Below are 16,896 nucleotides of genomic sequence, written 5' to 3'. Positions count from 1 at the left end.
GAGTCCCTGTAGAGCCGCCAATGCCCCGCTGCAGCTGGAGAGACCATCCTCCTCGCCGCCAAAATATGCCGCCCCAGCCGAACACTATACTGGAAAAAGGTGATCTCTGTGGCCTCAAGGGATGCATAAGGATCATGCCACTCGTACTCCCCAGGGTCCCACTGTAGCCGGGCCAAGGGGCGCGCTGCATATGCCCATATGCGCCAATCCGGGAGCACATCTGCAAGGTCGGGGTCAATATGCCACTTCCGAGAAGCGGCGGCCACTACCCGTATCCTCTGAAAGGTGCACTCTGCAACCAAAGGCGACTCCACCTCCACTCTCTGAAGTCTGCCCTCATCCTGAATCTCATAGTAGAGGCATCTGCCATCCTCAGCGCAAGCTCTGACAGCAATCAGGGTCTCCAACTGTGTAAAGGCTCCCATCCACCGTGGGGCCACTAGCTCGAAAGGCGTGAACCACTCCTCTGTGAGTGCCTCCTGAAGAATATCATCCCTCATAATCAACCCCCCTCTGAAGTGACTCAGCCTCTCCACCTGGATCTCCTCTGGTAGGCTGCAGAAGGCCTGCCAGTCTCCAAAACTACGTGCTGGGCCTGCCGCTAAAGGTCCACAGGGTAGACGAGGCCGAGAACCCAGCATATACCCTGCTCTGTGCGAACCACTGGGCTCCAGATGAGCGACTGTCTGGCCTGCTCCTCAACACAAGAAGGAGGTCGCTGAGAGAGCCCCGGTCTCAGCAGCTCCCAAGCTCTCAGGATGCTCAAAGCAAATCTGTCCTCCCATCCTCTACTGAGGCCTGTCCTCCTCATCTCTATGAAGATCCAGCGAATCTCTGGTGCCCAAGTGCCCCCTGCTGGGGGAGCCCGAGCCTGCAGCCACTGCAAGAGAAGCTCTTTCCAAGGCTCAGCGCCTGGAAGCATCCCCCGAACAATAAGCTTCCCCAATAAGGCTCTACTCTGATCGATTGGATCTATAATGCCCAAGCCTCCCTGAGCCAACGGAAGTGTAATAACTGCCCATGCAACCTTTGCCCGAGCTGGCTGCCCGTCCCGCCCAGACCAAAGAAAGTTCCTGATCAGCCTCTGTACCTGGCTGATGCAAGAGCTCGAGAAGATCCAGCAAGACGTAATGTACCACATGGTCGCTAACAGCACCTGATTTGCCACCACCACCCTCCCAGCCAAGGATAGTCGAGCTGCACTCCAATACAAAAGCTTCTTCCGAATACTCAGAAGAAGCGGGGCAATCTGCTGCTCAGGTGACAAATCTAGTCCAATCTGGCATCCCAAATACCGCACTGCTGTGCCAGGAGGAATCCATCTAAAACCGGGGTCCGAGCTCCATGCCGGAGTGGGAGCACTACTGATCCAAAAGGCCACTGTCTTGCGCCAATTGATCAATGCTCCCAAAGCTGCACTAAAAACCTGGAGCGACTGCTCTGCCCGAAGAAGATTGGCCTCTTGGCCATGCAAAAATAAGCCCGTGTCGTCTACAAACTCAGCATCGAGCAGGTCCTCCCCCCGGACTGGGAGCTGGAGTCCTCTCAAACCAACCTCCTCTGCCGTCAAATACATGCTCATAGCCTCCGCAAAGAAGAGAAAAAGAAAAGGGACGAGGGCACACCCCTGACAGACTGATCTGGTCAGCTCAAAACTCGGCCCCCGTCCTCCTGCAATCAACACCTGGCTACGAGCTGTGGAATACAGAGCCGCCACCCCTCTGATCCATCCTGGCTCAAAGCCCAGGCGAAGCATAGTGCCCCCTAAGAAACCCCAATCAACTCTATCGTATGCCTTCTCAAAATCGAGAAGCATCACGACCAAGTCCTCGCCAAGAAATCTAGCTCGGGCCGTCGCCTCCCAGAAAGTAAAGATGTTGTCAAGGATACTGCGCTCCTTGACGAATCCTGTCTGGGTGGCATGAATCAACTCCCCCAGGAAGGGCTGGATCCTCAAACTCAAGGCCTTTGCTAAGACCTTGTAGACAGTATTGAGGATCGTAATAGGCCTCCAATGCCGAATATCATCTGATACTCCCTCCCCCTTGGGGATAAGAAAGATCAAGCCCTCTGAAAAGCTCTGTGGCATCACCCTAGTGTCTGCCTTGCTTCGCTACAGCGCCTTCAGGAGCAGCAGCCTGCATGTGAGTGGGTGGCATCACAGCTGTGCCAGGCACGCCAGGAGGTTAGAGAGGCAGAGGAGTAGGGACATGAGTTTTACTATCGTCGTCAGGCCTCTCAGTGAACGCAGCTTGGTGATAGAGTGACTGGGGAGTTTTTTGAGATCACTGGACCCCGCCATGCTCGAGCAGGAGTCCGGCGGCTTGGTAGACCGGATGGATCGGTAGCTACTGAGCCCGGGGAGATCAGAGCCATTGCCACGACATTCTATAGAGACCTGCTTTCAGCGGAGCCAGCCACTGAGGATCGAGATGCTTGCAGGCAGACTGTGTGGGCCCATGTGCAGAGGAGGGTCACAGATCGTATGCGTACAGTTCTTGGTGCGCCTCTTTCAGAGCTTGAGCTTGCTGAGGCCTTGAGGGTCCTGCCGCGACATAGTTGCCCAGGGGAGGATGGACTGACGCCGACCTTTTTTATGCGCTATTGGGACCTTTTGGGGCCAGGCCTCCGCAGGGGCTTTCAGTATGTTTTGGAGCGTCTCAGCCGATGCTCCCGCTCGCGAATCTCTCCCAATCGTGTCAAAGCTGTAGCGTGCAAAAAAGAGCTAAGCTCCATGAGACCCTGGGCACACTGGCCTGCTGCATCCTGGTCAGAGCACTGACTATCATGCCAGATCCTCTCAATGTCCTCAGCGAGACTCGGATCTGTAAGTACCCTCTCTGGGATCCTCAACTGCAAGCTGGGCTCCCGTGTCCTCTCCTCCAATGTCAAGATAACTGGCGCATGATCTGAAAATGAGGTGCCAGCGAGAATGCTGACGGAGCCCCCTCGCTCCCCTAACCAGTCGCCCACATAAAAGTGATCAATCCGTGATAGATTAGTCTCTCCCTGCCGACGATCCGACTAAGAGAAACTAAGACTGTCCTGAGAACGGGAGAAGGCCCCATGCTGCCATACACCAGTGATCCTCAGTGACATGCAAAACTAGTCCCAAGCTGCAGGCTCCGTGTCGTGCACTGTAACATGACTGCCTCCCACCCTATCGGCCGGGTCCTCCAGCATGTTGAAGTCTCCCCCGACACACCAATGTGCGGCCTCTGGCAATGCATCCATAACCTGAGTCCAGAACTCTACTCTGGCACTAGCATGATTGGGCGCATAGACGTTGAGCACGCCCAATAGCTCGTCATGCATCCTCAGAATGACATACTGTGCTCTACCAGGCACAATGATCCCTCGATCCACAATGGCCTGCCGCCATACATCTGCAATGACCATGCATACTCCTCCTTGTCCACCCAAAGGACCAAACCCTGCAGACCAAAAGGTGTCCCATCTACCAGGCATCACCGAACCATATCTCCGGATCCTACTCTCACCCAAGTGGTGCTCCTGCATCATCAAAATATCAATGCTGCCACCAACCAGGCATCTCTGAAGCTCCTGCCTCAAGCAACCACGATAGCGTATAAAATGTGCTCCGCCAAGGCCCTGTACATTCCATGAGATGATCCTCATGGATGACCTGCTGAGGTGGATGCTGTCTCAGCCGTACGGCGGGCCTTCGCAAGCGGCTTGGATGGAGAGTAGTCCCCATCCGAGCGGCTGCGAATCTGCCCACCCGGTGTACTGCAAGAATCACAGATCAGGCGCCAGTGGGGTTGTGGCCCATGGCGACTGCCTCCCGCTCTGACAAAGCAACCTTGTGTATACATACATATCCAGGGTCGCGTGCTAAATCTGCCACTACGCGAACGACCAAATGACGAATCCCTGAGGCATCCACACTCCCGAGATCCAAGAAAAAATGAGCCAACTCCCATAGTCGGCCTATCACATCTGTCACCTCCAGATCGCTCACATGATGAGAAAACTCAACTGCCTGAGTCTTCAAAGTGCTAAGAGCGAGCTCTAGAGTCCACTCCCGGTCGCAAGGGCCACAAAGAGGGAACGAGAAGGCCACCGCTGAATCTAGTGCCTCCTCCCCGCGGGCCGGAGGTATCACTACATGAACTCGGATGGGTGCTGGCTCATGGGGGCCCTCTGTTCCAAAAAGCCGTGTGAAGGCGTAATCAAAAGCCTCCGAGCGCTGTCTAATGCCGAGGCGACTCAGCCGACTGCGGATAGATGATATCCGTGAAGCCCGAATCGGCATGGTAGACCTCCTCTAAGGTGCTCGAGCGAGGTCGGTGCTCAGCGCCCTCCAGACTACAGGTGAACGCCAGGGGACTGCCAGGGCCTCCTGGGAAGGTGAGGCGGGTGGGGGGGGGAGGGGGGGGGGCGAGGGGGGTGGAGAGGGAGCCGCTGCCGAAACCGGAGCGGGGACGCCGCAGAGCAAAGCTGTTCCTCACGGGAACCCAGTGAGGCTGAGACTGTGGCTGCTGCTGCTGCAGCGGTCTCTGGGCGTGCTGCTGTGGCTGTCTCCCTTAGTGGCGCCCCTGTCCAGGCTGCCACTCCGAGGTCTCTGTGGCCTGAGCAGGTGTCCCAGAGGCACTTGCCGAGCCGCATCTGTGGGCGGGCCATCAGGGGCCTACTGCTGTGGTGAGGGTCGGGGTCTCCTGCGAGGGCAGGCCTTGGCCAGATGACCGACTTGCCTGCAAATGAAGCACTGGTTCGGGAGCCCCGAGAACTCCACTCTCTGATCAATCCATCCCCCCCCTATCCTAGGTAGCTGAATGACCTTAGGAAGGGAGGAGATGTTAGACACCAAAACTCTGACCGAAGGTAGCCCAGCTGCTCTGGCCACCACTAAAGCTGCTGTGGGGCCAGTCTCTAGTACCGAGCCCACCAATGCTCATAGCCTAGAGAGGAGCGGAAGATACTCCCGGTCGAGTCCAGGGAAGCAAATTGTAACATGAAAAAGGCCCTCTCCCTGCTCAGCCGCTGCTGGGTCAAAGCCATGCTGCCAAGGTCTGAAGAAAGCCCGAGCACCCCTGATGTCAAGGGGACTCATGGCAAGGACCTTGGCCACGCTCTCGGCGGTCTCGAACTCGATCTGGTAATGTCCACGGCCCAGTAGCTGTACATCCAAGATCTTGCCCACATCTGCAAGAAGGCGGGCCTGGAGAAGATCCCGGATCTCCCCTCTCCTGGGGCGAGTGCCGACTATACGGCTCTTCTTCGTTCTTTGAATGCACAATAATGTCATCAAAGAAAGTAGCTGCAAACTTTCTAGGTGCTCGAAATATTATTTCCATCATTCAATTGAAAAGTTGCCTCTTCTCTGGTTGTGTGTCATCTTGATAATGGAGTTCTTTAGGTAATATATACCTAGATGAATCCAAGAACATGCCTAAATTCACCTTTTAGGAACGAGCATGTCATATACTCATGGTAGTCAACCCACAAGACTATATAACTATCAACTCCACTATGCATAGTATGGACTAGATACTACGACATCCCCACTAACGTCATCAGTGCCCAATAGTGGGTGTAGAACTCTGTATCAAGATATGCTCTCACACACACTCCACACGCAATCCACACACACACACACACACAGAGCATATATTCACATAAAGCCCTTCGTACTGAATTTATGTCAAACCTTCGGAGATGCAGGGCAGACTCAACCATAATGAAGCCTGTATTACTTTAGGGGCGGTTTGGCTTCTTGATTTGGTTTATTAGGACATTTTGGAGGTAGCTCTCCTGAAAGAGTATCTGCAAAACAATCTTCATACTTCTTTAGGAAACCCTTCCTTTCATGATCAAGAGTTGAGAGTGACTCATCACTCTCAGATTCCTTAGCATCTTTTACGTATATTCCTTAGCATCTTTTACGTATATCAAGTACGATGAAATAGATTGCTTTATTGCTTTAGGAACTTGTACATGACTGATGAGTGGAATAGAATTCCCCTCAACTCCTACATCAAAAGTTACATTCTTGCCTTTAATAGGAAACCTAATCTTATTTCCAACCCAATCCATGCCCGGGTCTATCTTCTTATGCCAGGGCATACCCAAAATCACATCACAATGTCCAACTTTGCCAACAACAAAGTTCTCATGATCCACACAATCTCCAATCTGTAAGCGGAGCTTTCCCAAAATAGGAGTCACCTCGGCTAACATTCCTTCAAAAGCAATGCATGATGTAATAGGAGTTCTGAACCTATCCGGAGGAACATTCATGGCTTCAACCACTCGTGGATGGATGTAGTGATAGGTAGCACCACTATCGAAGTGGATAAGTACTGGTTGGTTTGCCACTTTGCCCCAAGCTTTGAAAAGTTGCCTCTTCTCTGGTTGTGTGTCATCTTGATGTTGGAGTTCTTTAGGTAATGCATTACTTTGGGGCGGTTTGGTTTCTTGATTTGGTTTATCACGACATTTTGCAGTCATTTGTCCTTTCTTTCCACATAGGAAACATTTACCTTCTTTAACATACTCCTCGAGTTGCCTGCAGGATAGCTTCTTTTGGTGCAATGGGGGTTTATCCTCATTCTTCTTTTTCTTTTCTTGTGGCTCGTTCCTTGCTTGAGATCCTCCTTTGAACTTCTTCTTTTGGGATGAGTCTCGATTCTCATTCTTTGATTTACCCACCATCCAAGGCATATATAGAGCTTCGCCTTGCAAGGCTTTGTCTTGGGCTTCTTCCAAGGTTTTGGGTCCCGCCATATAGACTGCTTGCAAAAGCTTTGGTTGCAATCTATTGACAAACTTTCGCATTTCCATTAGTGGTGGGATAGGGGTATATAAGGTAAACTTCAATGAGACGGCTAAAAAGTTATTAAGATATGTTGCCACACTTTCTTCTGCCTTTAGCTTTACCTCATCCCATTCCTTTTGAACATCTGCCTCGAAGTTTACGGGAAGGAACTTTTTGTTGAACATGCTTTTGAAATCGGTCCATGAAGTAGGCTTGATCCCATCTTGGACCACTTTTAGCCACCAATTCAAGGCGGCATCTTTTAAGTGCATACGGACCATGCAGAGTTTGGACTTTTCGGACAAGTCATCTCCTCCAAAGGCGGCGTCAAATTGTTTGATGAAGGATAGGGCTTTCTGGGTGTCCCACTTTCCATAAAAGGTATCAAACTTTACACTTTTCTCTCCTGGCTTGAAGTCCACTTTGCCGGTTGAAGGCTCTTTTGCCTTCTTCTCTTTTGCTAGGCCTGAGGAGGCTGCATATGATAGAGCGAGTCTAGGGGCGGTTCTCTCTGTCCTCCATGAGCCATGGATCAGGTGGCTTTGGGTTCTTCTCATAGTCACAAGAAATGTTTTGAGGTTTTTTTCGTTTTGAGGTTTTTGGGGTTTCCTTTTGAAAGGTTTCGTCCCTTGGCTAAGAAACCGCGAGGTTTCAAAAAATCAATGATTTCATAAAGTATAAATACGAAGTAGAAGAGGAGAGAAGAAGAGAATGAAGGAAGGAGGAGTAAAAGTGAAAGAAGTAGCAGAAGATGGAAAAGGGAAGGAGGGAGGTAGGAGAAGAAGAGGGAAAGAAGGTGATGAGGAGGATATAGAAGAGAGAAAATTTTTAAAAATCCTATAAAAATTAGGGAAGAAAAATAAAACAAAACCTGTAATTTGGACGAAACTCAGTTATTGGAGAGGTTTTGAGGTTTTTAAAAGCCGTTTCGAGGTTTCGAGGTTTCGAAAGCTAGAAACAGGTTTTTTTATTACTATGGTTCTTCTCCAATGATAACCCCTTTACCTCGTAAATATGCTTTGGCGGCTTCCACACCTTCAGCTTCAGTGGCCTGGTCTGATATAAAATCTTCAAACATCTAAGCTCTTCTGTAGTCTTGTTCCTTCTTGGCTCTCCAAGCTAGGAACTCTTCTTCTTGAAGATACTTTTTGAACTTTTGAACGTCTCGATATTCAGCTGATGTCATGACTGTGGTCTCATGAGAGAGATTGGCAGCCTTGGATCCCTCCTTGATGTTCTCGGTTGGCTTCGTAGTTGTTCCCTTCTTGAGGACCTTGGTCTCCCTCAACTCTCAACATGGTTCTGTCACCTCGGAAAAGATTGCTTCAAGAGAAATCCTTGCTCTAATACCACTGTAAGCCCAACGGAGCGTGCAGTGACACAGATGCAACCACGTGTACAAAAGATAAAGATAGAGAGAGAAAAGAGGGGGAGAGAGATGGGAATAGGGGTTTCACACGGTACACCACGCTGCAGGGAACAAGCCCCGTCCCCTCTTCAAGAATTTATTTCAGGAACAATCTACGGGCTTTTCCAAGCCAAGACCAATACAACAAATGAATACAAAATCAAACAAAAGTGTCGATCTTGAGGTCGGCCCGAGGTCGATGTCGAGGCACAAGATAACTGATGCCGAGCTCACCACAAGGATGACCCACAAGAGACTTACACCGGGCTAGTACCAAAATCCAATGTTTGAATCAAACTGGGATGTTCCCAAATATCCACAAGGCTCTTCTACACTCAATCCGGACAAAGGTAATCTCAGGAGTGCTTTACACCAAAATAATGAGAAAGTGTCTTCCACGAAGTAACTCCCCTCCATAGGGATTTAGATAGGTTGGCGATGCTCAAGCAATACACAAGGTGGAGACGGGTGCTGCAAACAGAGGCGACACAGGGCAGTGGCACTCTTGGCGGCGATGCTCATCGGCAGACAAAGGCACTGCTGGTGGTGGCACTGCTGTCAATGTGGCGGTTGGCTTTGTTTGGCTGTGCAGGCAACGTTTGGTGGCAGCTGCAGTAGAGGCGGCTGGTACCCTGGAGCTGCGTTTTGAAAAAGCAACTTTTAGCTTTTTGATCCAGTTCGATGTCCTCTTTCAAATGGCACCCTCAGCTTTTTGGTCAACAAAGTTTGACTTTTGCTTTTTGACCAAGACTGATGCTTTTTCCAATGCCAACATTCGAGACCTTGTTTCCATGTGTCCATCATCCTCTCCATGTGTCCGGGCATGAGTTCTATCATGTGAAAAGAGCTTGGAGGACAAATAGTTACATGGTTAATGAGAAAGTGTGTGACTTTTGTGTCACCCTTATGCAGCAGTACTGGGCTGACCAGACCAATTGGCCCTGCTGCTTAGTAATGGGCATTTATTAGTCAAGGGTGCTCATGACCGGAAGTTGTAAGAGCCATCCTGCCTCTGCACCCCAATATAACTCCCAGAGATCTTATTATTCTTGTTGTGTAGAGGCTTGTGAAGACACGTCTAAGAAAATCCTAGCACCACATACTATCGATACTACATGGATGCTAATAACGGAGAGGGAGTTGATTCCATGGCAATCACATAGCCATGTGTTCAAGAGATTCCAACCATCAGTTCCGAAGATTGTCATACTCCCACCTGTGACCTGCTCCACTAGCCATCCAAGATCTGATAGTCCAAGCTTGGGTCTATGAGACCATAGTAATAAAATGATGATCTGACAGTTTTTTTATATTGCAAGTGACATGTATAAAACTAAAAGACGAAATAACAAAAGAGGTTAAACCTAGAGAGAAACCAAGCATGAAAAGGAGAGATCCACAAGGATCTTCTGAATGTAACCTCATCATGAGACACTACCAAGGCATCTCCAAGGCTAACGGGTGGGCATGGCCTGGTATCATGCTCTTACTGTGGACGAGGTTGCCTGTCGTTGTTGAGCTACATATGTTCTTCACAGGCGATGAAGTGCGGGGAGGGAGGGAGGGAGGGAGGGAGGGAGGGAGAGAGAAATGAAATGAAATGAAATGTTATATTAACGTCTTCAAAAGGCCAAAGTGACCTATGAGACCAAAGTTACAACCATGTGACATCTGATACACTGTCTGGAAAAGAAAAGAAAGAACTGAAGGTAAGTATCTAGCCCCACAATACATCAGTAGGGGGCATCCGGAAGTAGCAACTAGGGAGAGTGGGGAGCTAATGCTACTAGTCAAAATGGGATACATGAGTACATGGATACATGAATACATGAATATGGGGGAGTACAAAAGTGACAGTGAGTACAACAGTATATGGCTGGAGTCGTAATCATCCTAAGAGCTCTAGCATGGGTCTCTGCCGGATGGCCTGGATATCTGCCATAGTGAGATGCCTGGTCGGACGAGCCCGATGTCTCGCAATGATGCTCTGAATCCTCCGGTGTAAGCACCGTCTCCGATGTGAGGATCTGCAAACCCTCAGGTGTCTAGATCTGCCCGACTGGATAGCTCTCTCAACTAGAGTCCCACACGGGGTGCCACCTGCTGGTCGACTGTCCCCTCCCGGGTAGCCCTCTAAAGAAGTCCGTAATCTGTCTCTGTGTGGACTCCCTGCCAGTCGGGCGTCTGCTCCTGATAATGGACTCTCTGAGCCTGCGGATCTCCAGGAGATAAAAAGACCCCAGAGAGAGAGAGAGAGAGAGAGTAATATTAACGTCTACAAAAAGACCCAAAGGTGATACAATACTGCCATGGAAAGAAAAGAACTGAAAGAAAAATACAATTGCTGCCAATGCCTGTGATATAAGCACATATGGCGCTGTGTGAGAGGGAGCCTCGCAACGATCAGCTGACAGTGATACCATCCTCAGCCAGTACATCCTGATGGCTGAAAGGATGTCTGGCCTCTATGATGGGAGTCTGCCATGGCATCGGAAAGCATCCTGGATTTGCATCTCGCGGAAGGAGGATCGTGATGCTCGGGGCCAGGACATTTCGCCCGCATTATAAATGGGGGTGTATCTCAAAGAAATCTGTGATGATAGTCTGAGATGAGTCTTGCTGAGTCTGTCTCTCGAAGGGCCACCTCAATACTGCCTCTCTATGGCATTTGAGCTCCATCAAGAACATGCCTAGGCATACTGCATCACCCCTGTTGGAGCACGTAATGACCTGGCCGACTACTGGTTGGCCAGGTCCCTTGGACAAATAATGCTAAAAGCTGCCAACCACCAATAAAAGGCCCTCCACACCTAGCCGCCTTCATACCTGTCCACCTGGACCGGTTCCGGTGCCCGACAAGACCACCCTAATCATGTCTAAAATTGTGTTCATCTACTGGCCAAATCAGGGATTAGCCTGGGATTAAGCATGCACGTGGCATCCCCTTCTACTAAACTTGATGACGGGATTCCAACCTTTGACCCTGGATGATTGTCATCATCCCCTATCTCCCATACTTGTCATCCTTCCCTTTGGTAACCTTTTCACTAAAAACCTTGCCTTAGGTCTCTAAATCCACTCCAAATCTCATGTAGAGATCTATGCATTTGTTCCACTTTGTCCCCTTGCCTATTTGCCCTATCCCTAAACACAAACATGGATCCTTCTTCTTGAAACTTCTCCTGGCACCCTTGGCTCCACCCCTTGGATGAACCTCATCCCTTGGAGTTCTCCATAAAAGCTTCTCGGGCAGCCCCAACTGGCTACGTGCTCTCATGAAACCCTCCCCTTGGGTTTGCCTCACACCAACCAGCTTCTAGGCCTTGACACAAGCTGCATTTCTCTCCTTGGACCTATGCACTTCTTATGGGACACCAACAGCACTTAGCATAGCTGAGCCTGATGCTGATACAATATTGCATGGTCACCACGCCACCAAAAGCTCGAGACACGGGCAATGGTTTCATCCATGTGCAATGCATCAAGGGTGGGTGGGACATGGGCAGCAACACTCCCTGACAATCAGCCTGAAGCTCTGATACCAATGTAACATGCAGAAGCTCTGGGAGTCTTCTTTCAGCCCTAAGTACTGCATAGGAACATTGTATGCAAGAACAATCAGCATATACAAAATAGAGAGAGAGAGAGAGAGAGAGAGATGGCTGTGTATTCAGTATATTCATATAGTACAAAAAGGTACATTATCTGCGGCCTTTGGCCTTCCCAAAAGGATAACAAAAGCCTAAATCTAGACCTATCCCACCTTGTGGGAAGATACCTAACAAAGAACAAGGCCAATGCCTTTTAAAAGGCTCTTGGAACACATGATCTGACCGGAACATTGTATGCAAGAACAATCAGCATATACAAAATAGAGAGAGAGAGAGAGAGAGAGAGAGAGAGAGAGAGAGATGGCTGTGTATTCAGTATATTCATATAGTACAAAAAGGTACATTATCTGCAGCCTTTGGCCTTCCCAAAAGGATAACAAAAGCCTAAATCTAGACCTATTCTCCACACCTGGCCAACTTTATACCTGTCCACCTAGAACAGTTCCAGTGCCTGACAAGACCCTAATCATGTCTAAAATGTGTTTATCTCCAAATCAGGAATTAGCCTGGGGATTAAGCATGCCCATGTGCATGCACATCACACACACACACACACACACACACACACATGTACACAAATGACAAGCAGTGTAGTCCGTGTGTAGGTGAACATGTGAACAGAGTCAAAACATCCTTAACATTTATCATTCAATGATGCTCATTAATTGCATAATCACTTAATGATATGCAGAAATCGCATGGGATCTGCAAGTTACTACTGTAAGACTAGAGAATAATTACCTCTTTTCCCATTGCAGAACTTCAGCCATTCCTGTAAAAGATAGAAGAACGGGAGGGCCCATCTTTGAGGCCTGGACAGCAAGGGCACGATGTCCAACATGCAAAGCATCAAATTTTCCAAGTGCCACAACACTCCCTGCCAATTTTCCAGGATCCTGTTTAAGGCCCTGTTATGACTGTTGAATTAAACTCCTCTTTACACCTTAATTACTTTTTAAAATTTATAGACACTTATGAAAGCTCACAACCTGAGAGGTGGATCACATGCACAGACAACTACTCATTAAACACCTCTTACATGAAGCATGACACCTCAGATGTAAGCTTTCACCCTTTTCCTAAGCGAGGCTTTGGGCATGAACGGAACATCACTGTCTTTCAGTTAAACAAGCCAATCAAACGGAAGACTGACTTACCAGCAACAGATTTTCCCTCTGGTCCATTATTAACGAGCAACTTCTCTTGCCCACCTTTGGCTTCATGGTCAGTGCTATGCTTTCCTACTATTCTCACGACTTCCATCATGTTCCTCAGCTTAGATTCTTTGAGCTGCAGACATCTTTGCAGCCTACAAGACACAAGTATCAGTGAAGTATGAGCTGCCACAGATGGATGTCAGACCCACTTACATGACAAGTTTCAATGCATGACCAACCTTGGATGAGGTGCAAAATCCAAGATCTGCAAATGGTTTAATAAGCTTGACTGGATGGCAAAGCCAGGCGAGCATGGAAGAATGTACATCATACACGCCAATGCCATTGCTCCAGCTTCTGCAGTACAAAAACAAATGGCATTTTATTATGTCAAGAACTTCAGCCATTTTTGTAAATGAGGCAACTAGAGAATGTCGTGCAAATGCACAAGCATAATTCTTCTGAAATTATATGAGATATGTTTTCTTTCTGTTTTATTTTCCATTCCATGATGAGATATGCCATGGACATTATTGTATCACTTTGGTCTCATAGGCCCATTGGGTCTTTAGTAGACACTTAATTTCTCTCTCTCTCCTTTTCTCTCTCTCTCTCAATATAATCATTGACAAGATGGAGAAACACATGCTCGCTAGCTCGGAGAAGCCAGAGAAGCACCCCCTAGGCGGATGGGCAAAAGATGGGATGGGCTGAAAGTTATCAAGGACATCTTGATATGCCAGGAAGATACACAGAATAGGGAAATTAAAGAGCTCAAGGAAGCCCATGCGATTGAATTGGGAAAGTAGAAAGCACAAGTTGAAGACCTGAAGGAGGAGCTACATGTATGCAAAGCACAGATGAAGGAAGAAGGGGAAATTAATCCCTCCCTTGCCTCGGAGGTTGAAAGTCTAAAAAACAAACTGCAAGAAGGTTTAGCGGCCACGAAGGAGGAGATGGAGAAAGGGTGGGACGTAGTAGTTAAGAAAGAAGTAGAGAAAGAATGGACAGAAGTGGTGAGAAAACACCCGCCACCCACCCCCCAGGGACCTTGGAAGAGGAGAAGAGGAGGAAGGCCCTATGCAAGAAACTTGGCATGGAAGGGACCCCTTATGTGGACACATGGCATGTGGGACGGGATACCTCATAGGAGCGCCCCCTCATCTTGAAATTCCCAGACCTTGCTAGCCGAGAGGCCATGGACAGCTCTCCGAGGGGAGAAGATATACCTAGGGGAGGATCTTACCCCAACCCAGGTAGAGCACAAATGGGCGAACATGCCCAAAGTGCACGAGACCCACAAGGCGGCGGGGAAGTGGGCAGTATACAGAAACGGGTGAGTCATCATCACAAAGTGGCGTCCCAAATAGGGACGCGGGGTCTATGGGGCCATACACCTCGAGCTGGCAGTTTTGAGCTGCAATGGGATACTATGGTCAGACATTGGGGGACTTAGGGAAGTTTTACAAAGAGGGACATCATCTTCTTCACAAAGACCCACCAGAGCCCAGAGTGAGGGCTACTACACATTTCTGGCTATGAGTGGGCATCTACCTACCAAGAGCAAGCATGCACGTGCGGTGGAGTACGCAGATCTGGTGGAGTGGCGATACTATTCGGGACACACCTACAACCCATGATCACCATAGTCCACAGAGACACAAAGGCACACTTTGTGTGGGTGAGGTTACAGGTCACAGTGCAGAGATGATACACATTGTAGTCCGTTACTTCCCACCTAGGAGTTCCTCGTATGCTATTCTAGAGGAGAGAGCAATTTTACCCCTCTATGCAAACATTATTGAGTTCTCACACTTGGGTGAAGTTCTCCTTTTAGGGGACTTCAACACCACAGGAGCCGACCATGCAAGAGATAGACTCGGAGGAGACTGGCATTCAACAGACCTCACGGGACAGAGGGGACATTGCAACATCAAGGAGAGAGTTCCTCAGGCTCGGGACCACACATGGCTTAGCCATCTTCAACGAGATGTCTCGTTGGCCTTCTTCTGGAGCTCTCACACGCTTCCCACATGGCGGAGGGGTTGAGTGCAGTGGATTACATGATGGGATCTCCAACTTTAATAACATTCATACATGCCTTCACCATTCCCACCCGGCCCTTTGGAGCCAACCATGCCCATCTCTCCTTCAACCTCACCTTTTCACGACCATCCTTAACATCACCACCAATCTCCCACTAAATCCAGATTCACTTCCTGTAAGCCTTATATGAGGCGAGTTTGTATCTAGCCCATCGTGGTTTTACTTAGTCCCTTGTGGCTGATTTTTCTTTAACTAATTGAAGATCTTTTTCTTGGAAAAAAAAGACTTGTCAAAACAATCCGGTTTTACATCCACATGCACCATCAACTAGTCTTCTATTTCTTAGACTATTGTTCACATGTGTATGCATGGAAGCCAATCAAGAGTAGCACGCGTTTGACGCGACACTGGGGATTGGGAAACGAGGGGTTCCTTCTAGGAGTTGGTGGATTCGACACCAACACTTATTTGTTTTGATACTCTTGGATTATGGATAGAGATATGATTGGCTCTTATGCCCATATCTAGTTTTGGTATCAATGAGTATATGGCCAGTACAATTGGAATTATGGATTTCTATAAAGTATTTCAAGACACAGTTGCCTCTTGTGTCCATGTCCAAGATATACATATGGATTATGATTTTTATATCGTTATCTCATTGATATTTTATCAAGACACGTTTGGCTCTTGTGCCCATGTCTGGCATGGCTTTGTGGACTCCCGGAATAGGAGTATGGATGATATGGATTTCCTTATGAAAATATGGACTTGTGAAGCCATGTGAAGAGATATGAATAGATATATTGATTCTGGATTGGTTGAATCTAGTCTTTGTTTGTCTGATACATTGGAATATATATATATGGTTGTTACTCTGTTGAGGATAATTGATTTCAAAAGATGTCAACAGATGTCACATAAGCCTTGTGAAATTTGTGTACAAGCTTTGGGAATGGGGATCCAATACAAGCGGCCACGGGCACCCTATAATTTGGTACGGTGCTCGGACCAAGATCTAGAATAGGGCTATGGACAAGAGAAGTGCTTTGTCTGATATGTGGAAGCAGAACATTTCTGATACCATGTGAGAATATGTGAATATGAAGCGGAAGCAAATAGAGATCACACAAGAGAGAGTAGACAGCCAAGAGAGAACCAACACTTGAGCTAGGAACTGAAAAGTATTGAATATATTGAATTATGAAGGCACAATGGCCATGCTTCAGAATACAGATTTAGGAGAGGAGGAGGATGGGGAAAAAAAACGCAGCAAGGTGCTATTGTAGAAGAAACACAACAGAAAAATGCTGATTTGTGTGATGAAGTAGATCTCCAAAACGTAGCCACCAAGGGAGCAGAGGAGAAAAAAACGGGTTTATCACTCAGGTCGTGTAGGAGCCTAAGACGCAGCTGGCCAACTCATATAGGAGTGTATATATATGCTGCCCTCTTCCTCACTTTTCATCATTCCTTGATCATTCTTGGTGAGCACCTTCAGCCCTCTGCCTACGCAGTCCACTCCTCGCCTACAGGCTGGTTGTATCCACTCATTTCTTGAGATTAGTGCATCAGCGTTTTGCTGTTTTCTCTCATCTCTCTCTTGGAGCTTCAGTGTTTTTGTCATTTGTCTACATCTTTCCACTGCCCTCTGACACTCTTTAATAGGTACAGCCAGTAAAAGTGGTACTTCAGCAGCAGCACACTATTCTGCAGGTATAGCTGGTACAGGGCAGTACAGAGGAGCAGCAAGTACAGCAGCAGGTACATCAGCAAATTTAGCAAAAACAAATGACATCAGCTGTCGTATGTTGCCCAAAACTGATCGACAACCCTTTTGTACCATCTTTCCAAATTTGATTGTGTCTAGTCCATTGTATATGAAACCCATTACTC

At 48.3% G+C, this 16,896-nt stretch overlaps 1 protein-coding gene across 4 annotated transcripts in view; it reads right to left on the bottom strand.

Annotated features, from left to right (window-relative positions):
• Positions 1-16,896, bottom strand: part of LOC147613415 (FAD synthetase 2, chloroplastic-like) — a 92,979-nt gene that overhangs the window by 57,674 nt on the left and 18,409 nt on the right. For 3 of the 4 annotated variants that reach the window (XM_086781347.1, XM_086781345.1, XM_086781346.1), the window contains 3 exons: positions 13,194-13,311; positions 12,955-13,106; positions 12,539-12,674 (listed from right to left, as the gene is read on the bottom strand). In XM_086781347.1, coding sequence (XP_086637473.1) covers positions 12,539-12,674; positions 12,955-13,106; positions 13,194-13,300 — 395 coding nt within the window. In that variant the 5' untranslated portion in view covers positions 13,301-13,311. Of the gene's footprint in view, positions 1-12,538; positions 12,706-12,954; positions 13,107-13,193; positions 13,312-16,896 lie in introns of those variants that run through there. The other variant, XM_086781348.1, reaches the window with a different exon arrangement.

Source organism: Cibotium barometz, chromosome 43, assembly GCF_041138505.1.
Source record: "Cibotium barometz isolate CiBa-2024 chromosome 43, ASM4113850v1, whole genome shotgun sequence".
Taxonomy (NCBI): domain Eukaryota; kingdom Viridiplantae; phylum Streptophyta; class Polypodiopsida; order Cyatheales; family Cibotiaceae; genus Cibotium; species Cibotium barometz.
The sequence above is the reverse complement of the archived record's forward strand: the minus strand, read 5'-3'. Positions and strand labels throughout refer to the sequence as shown.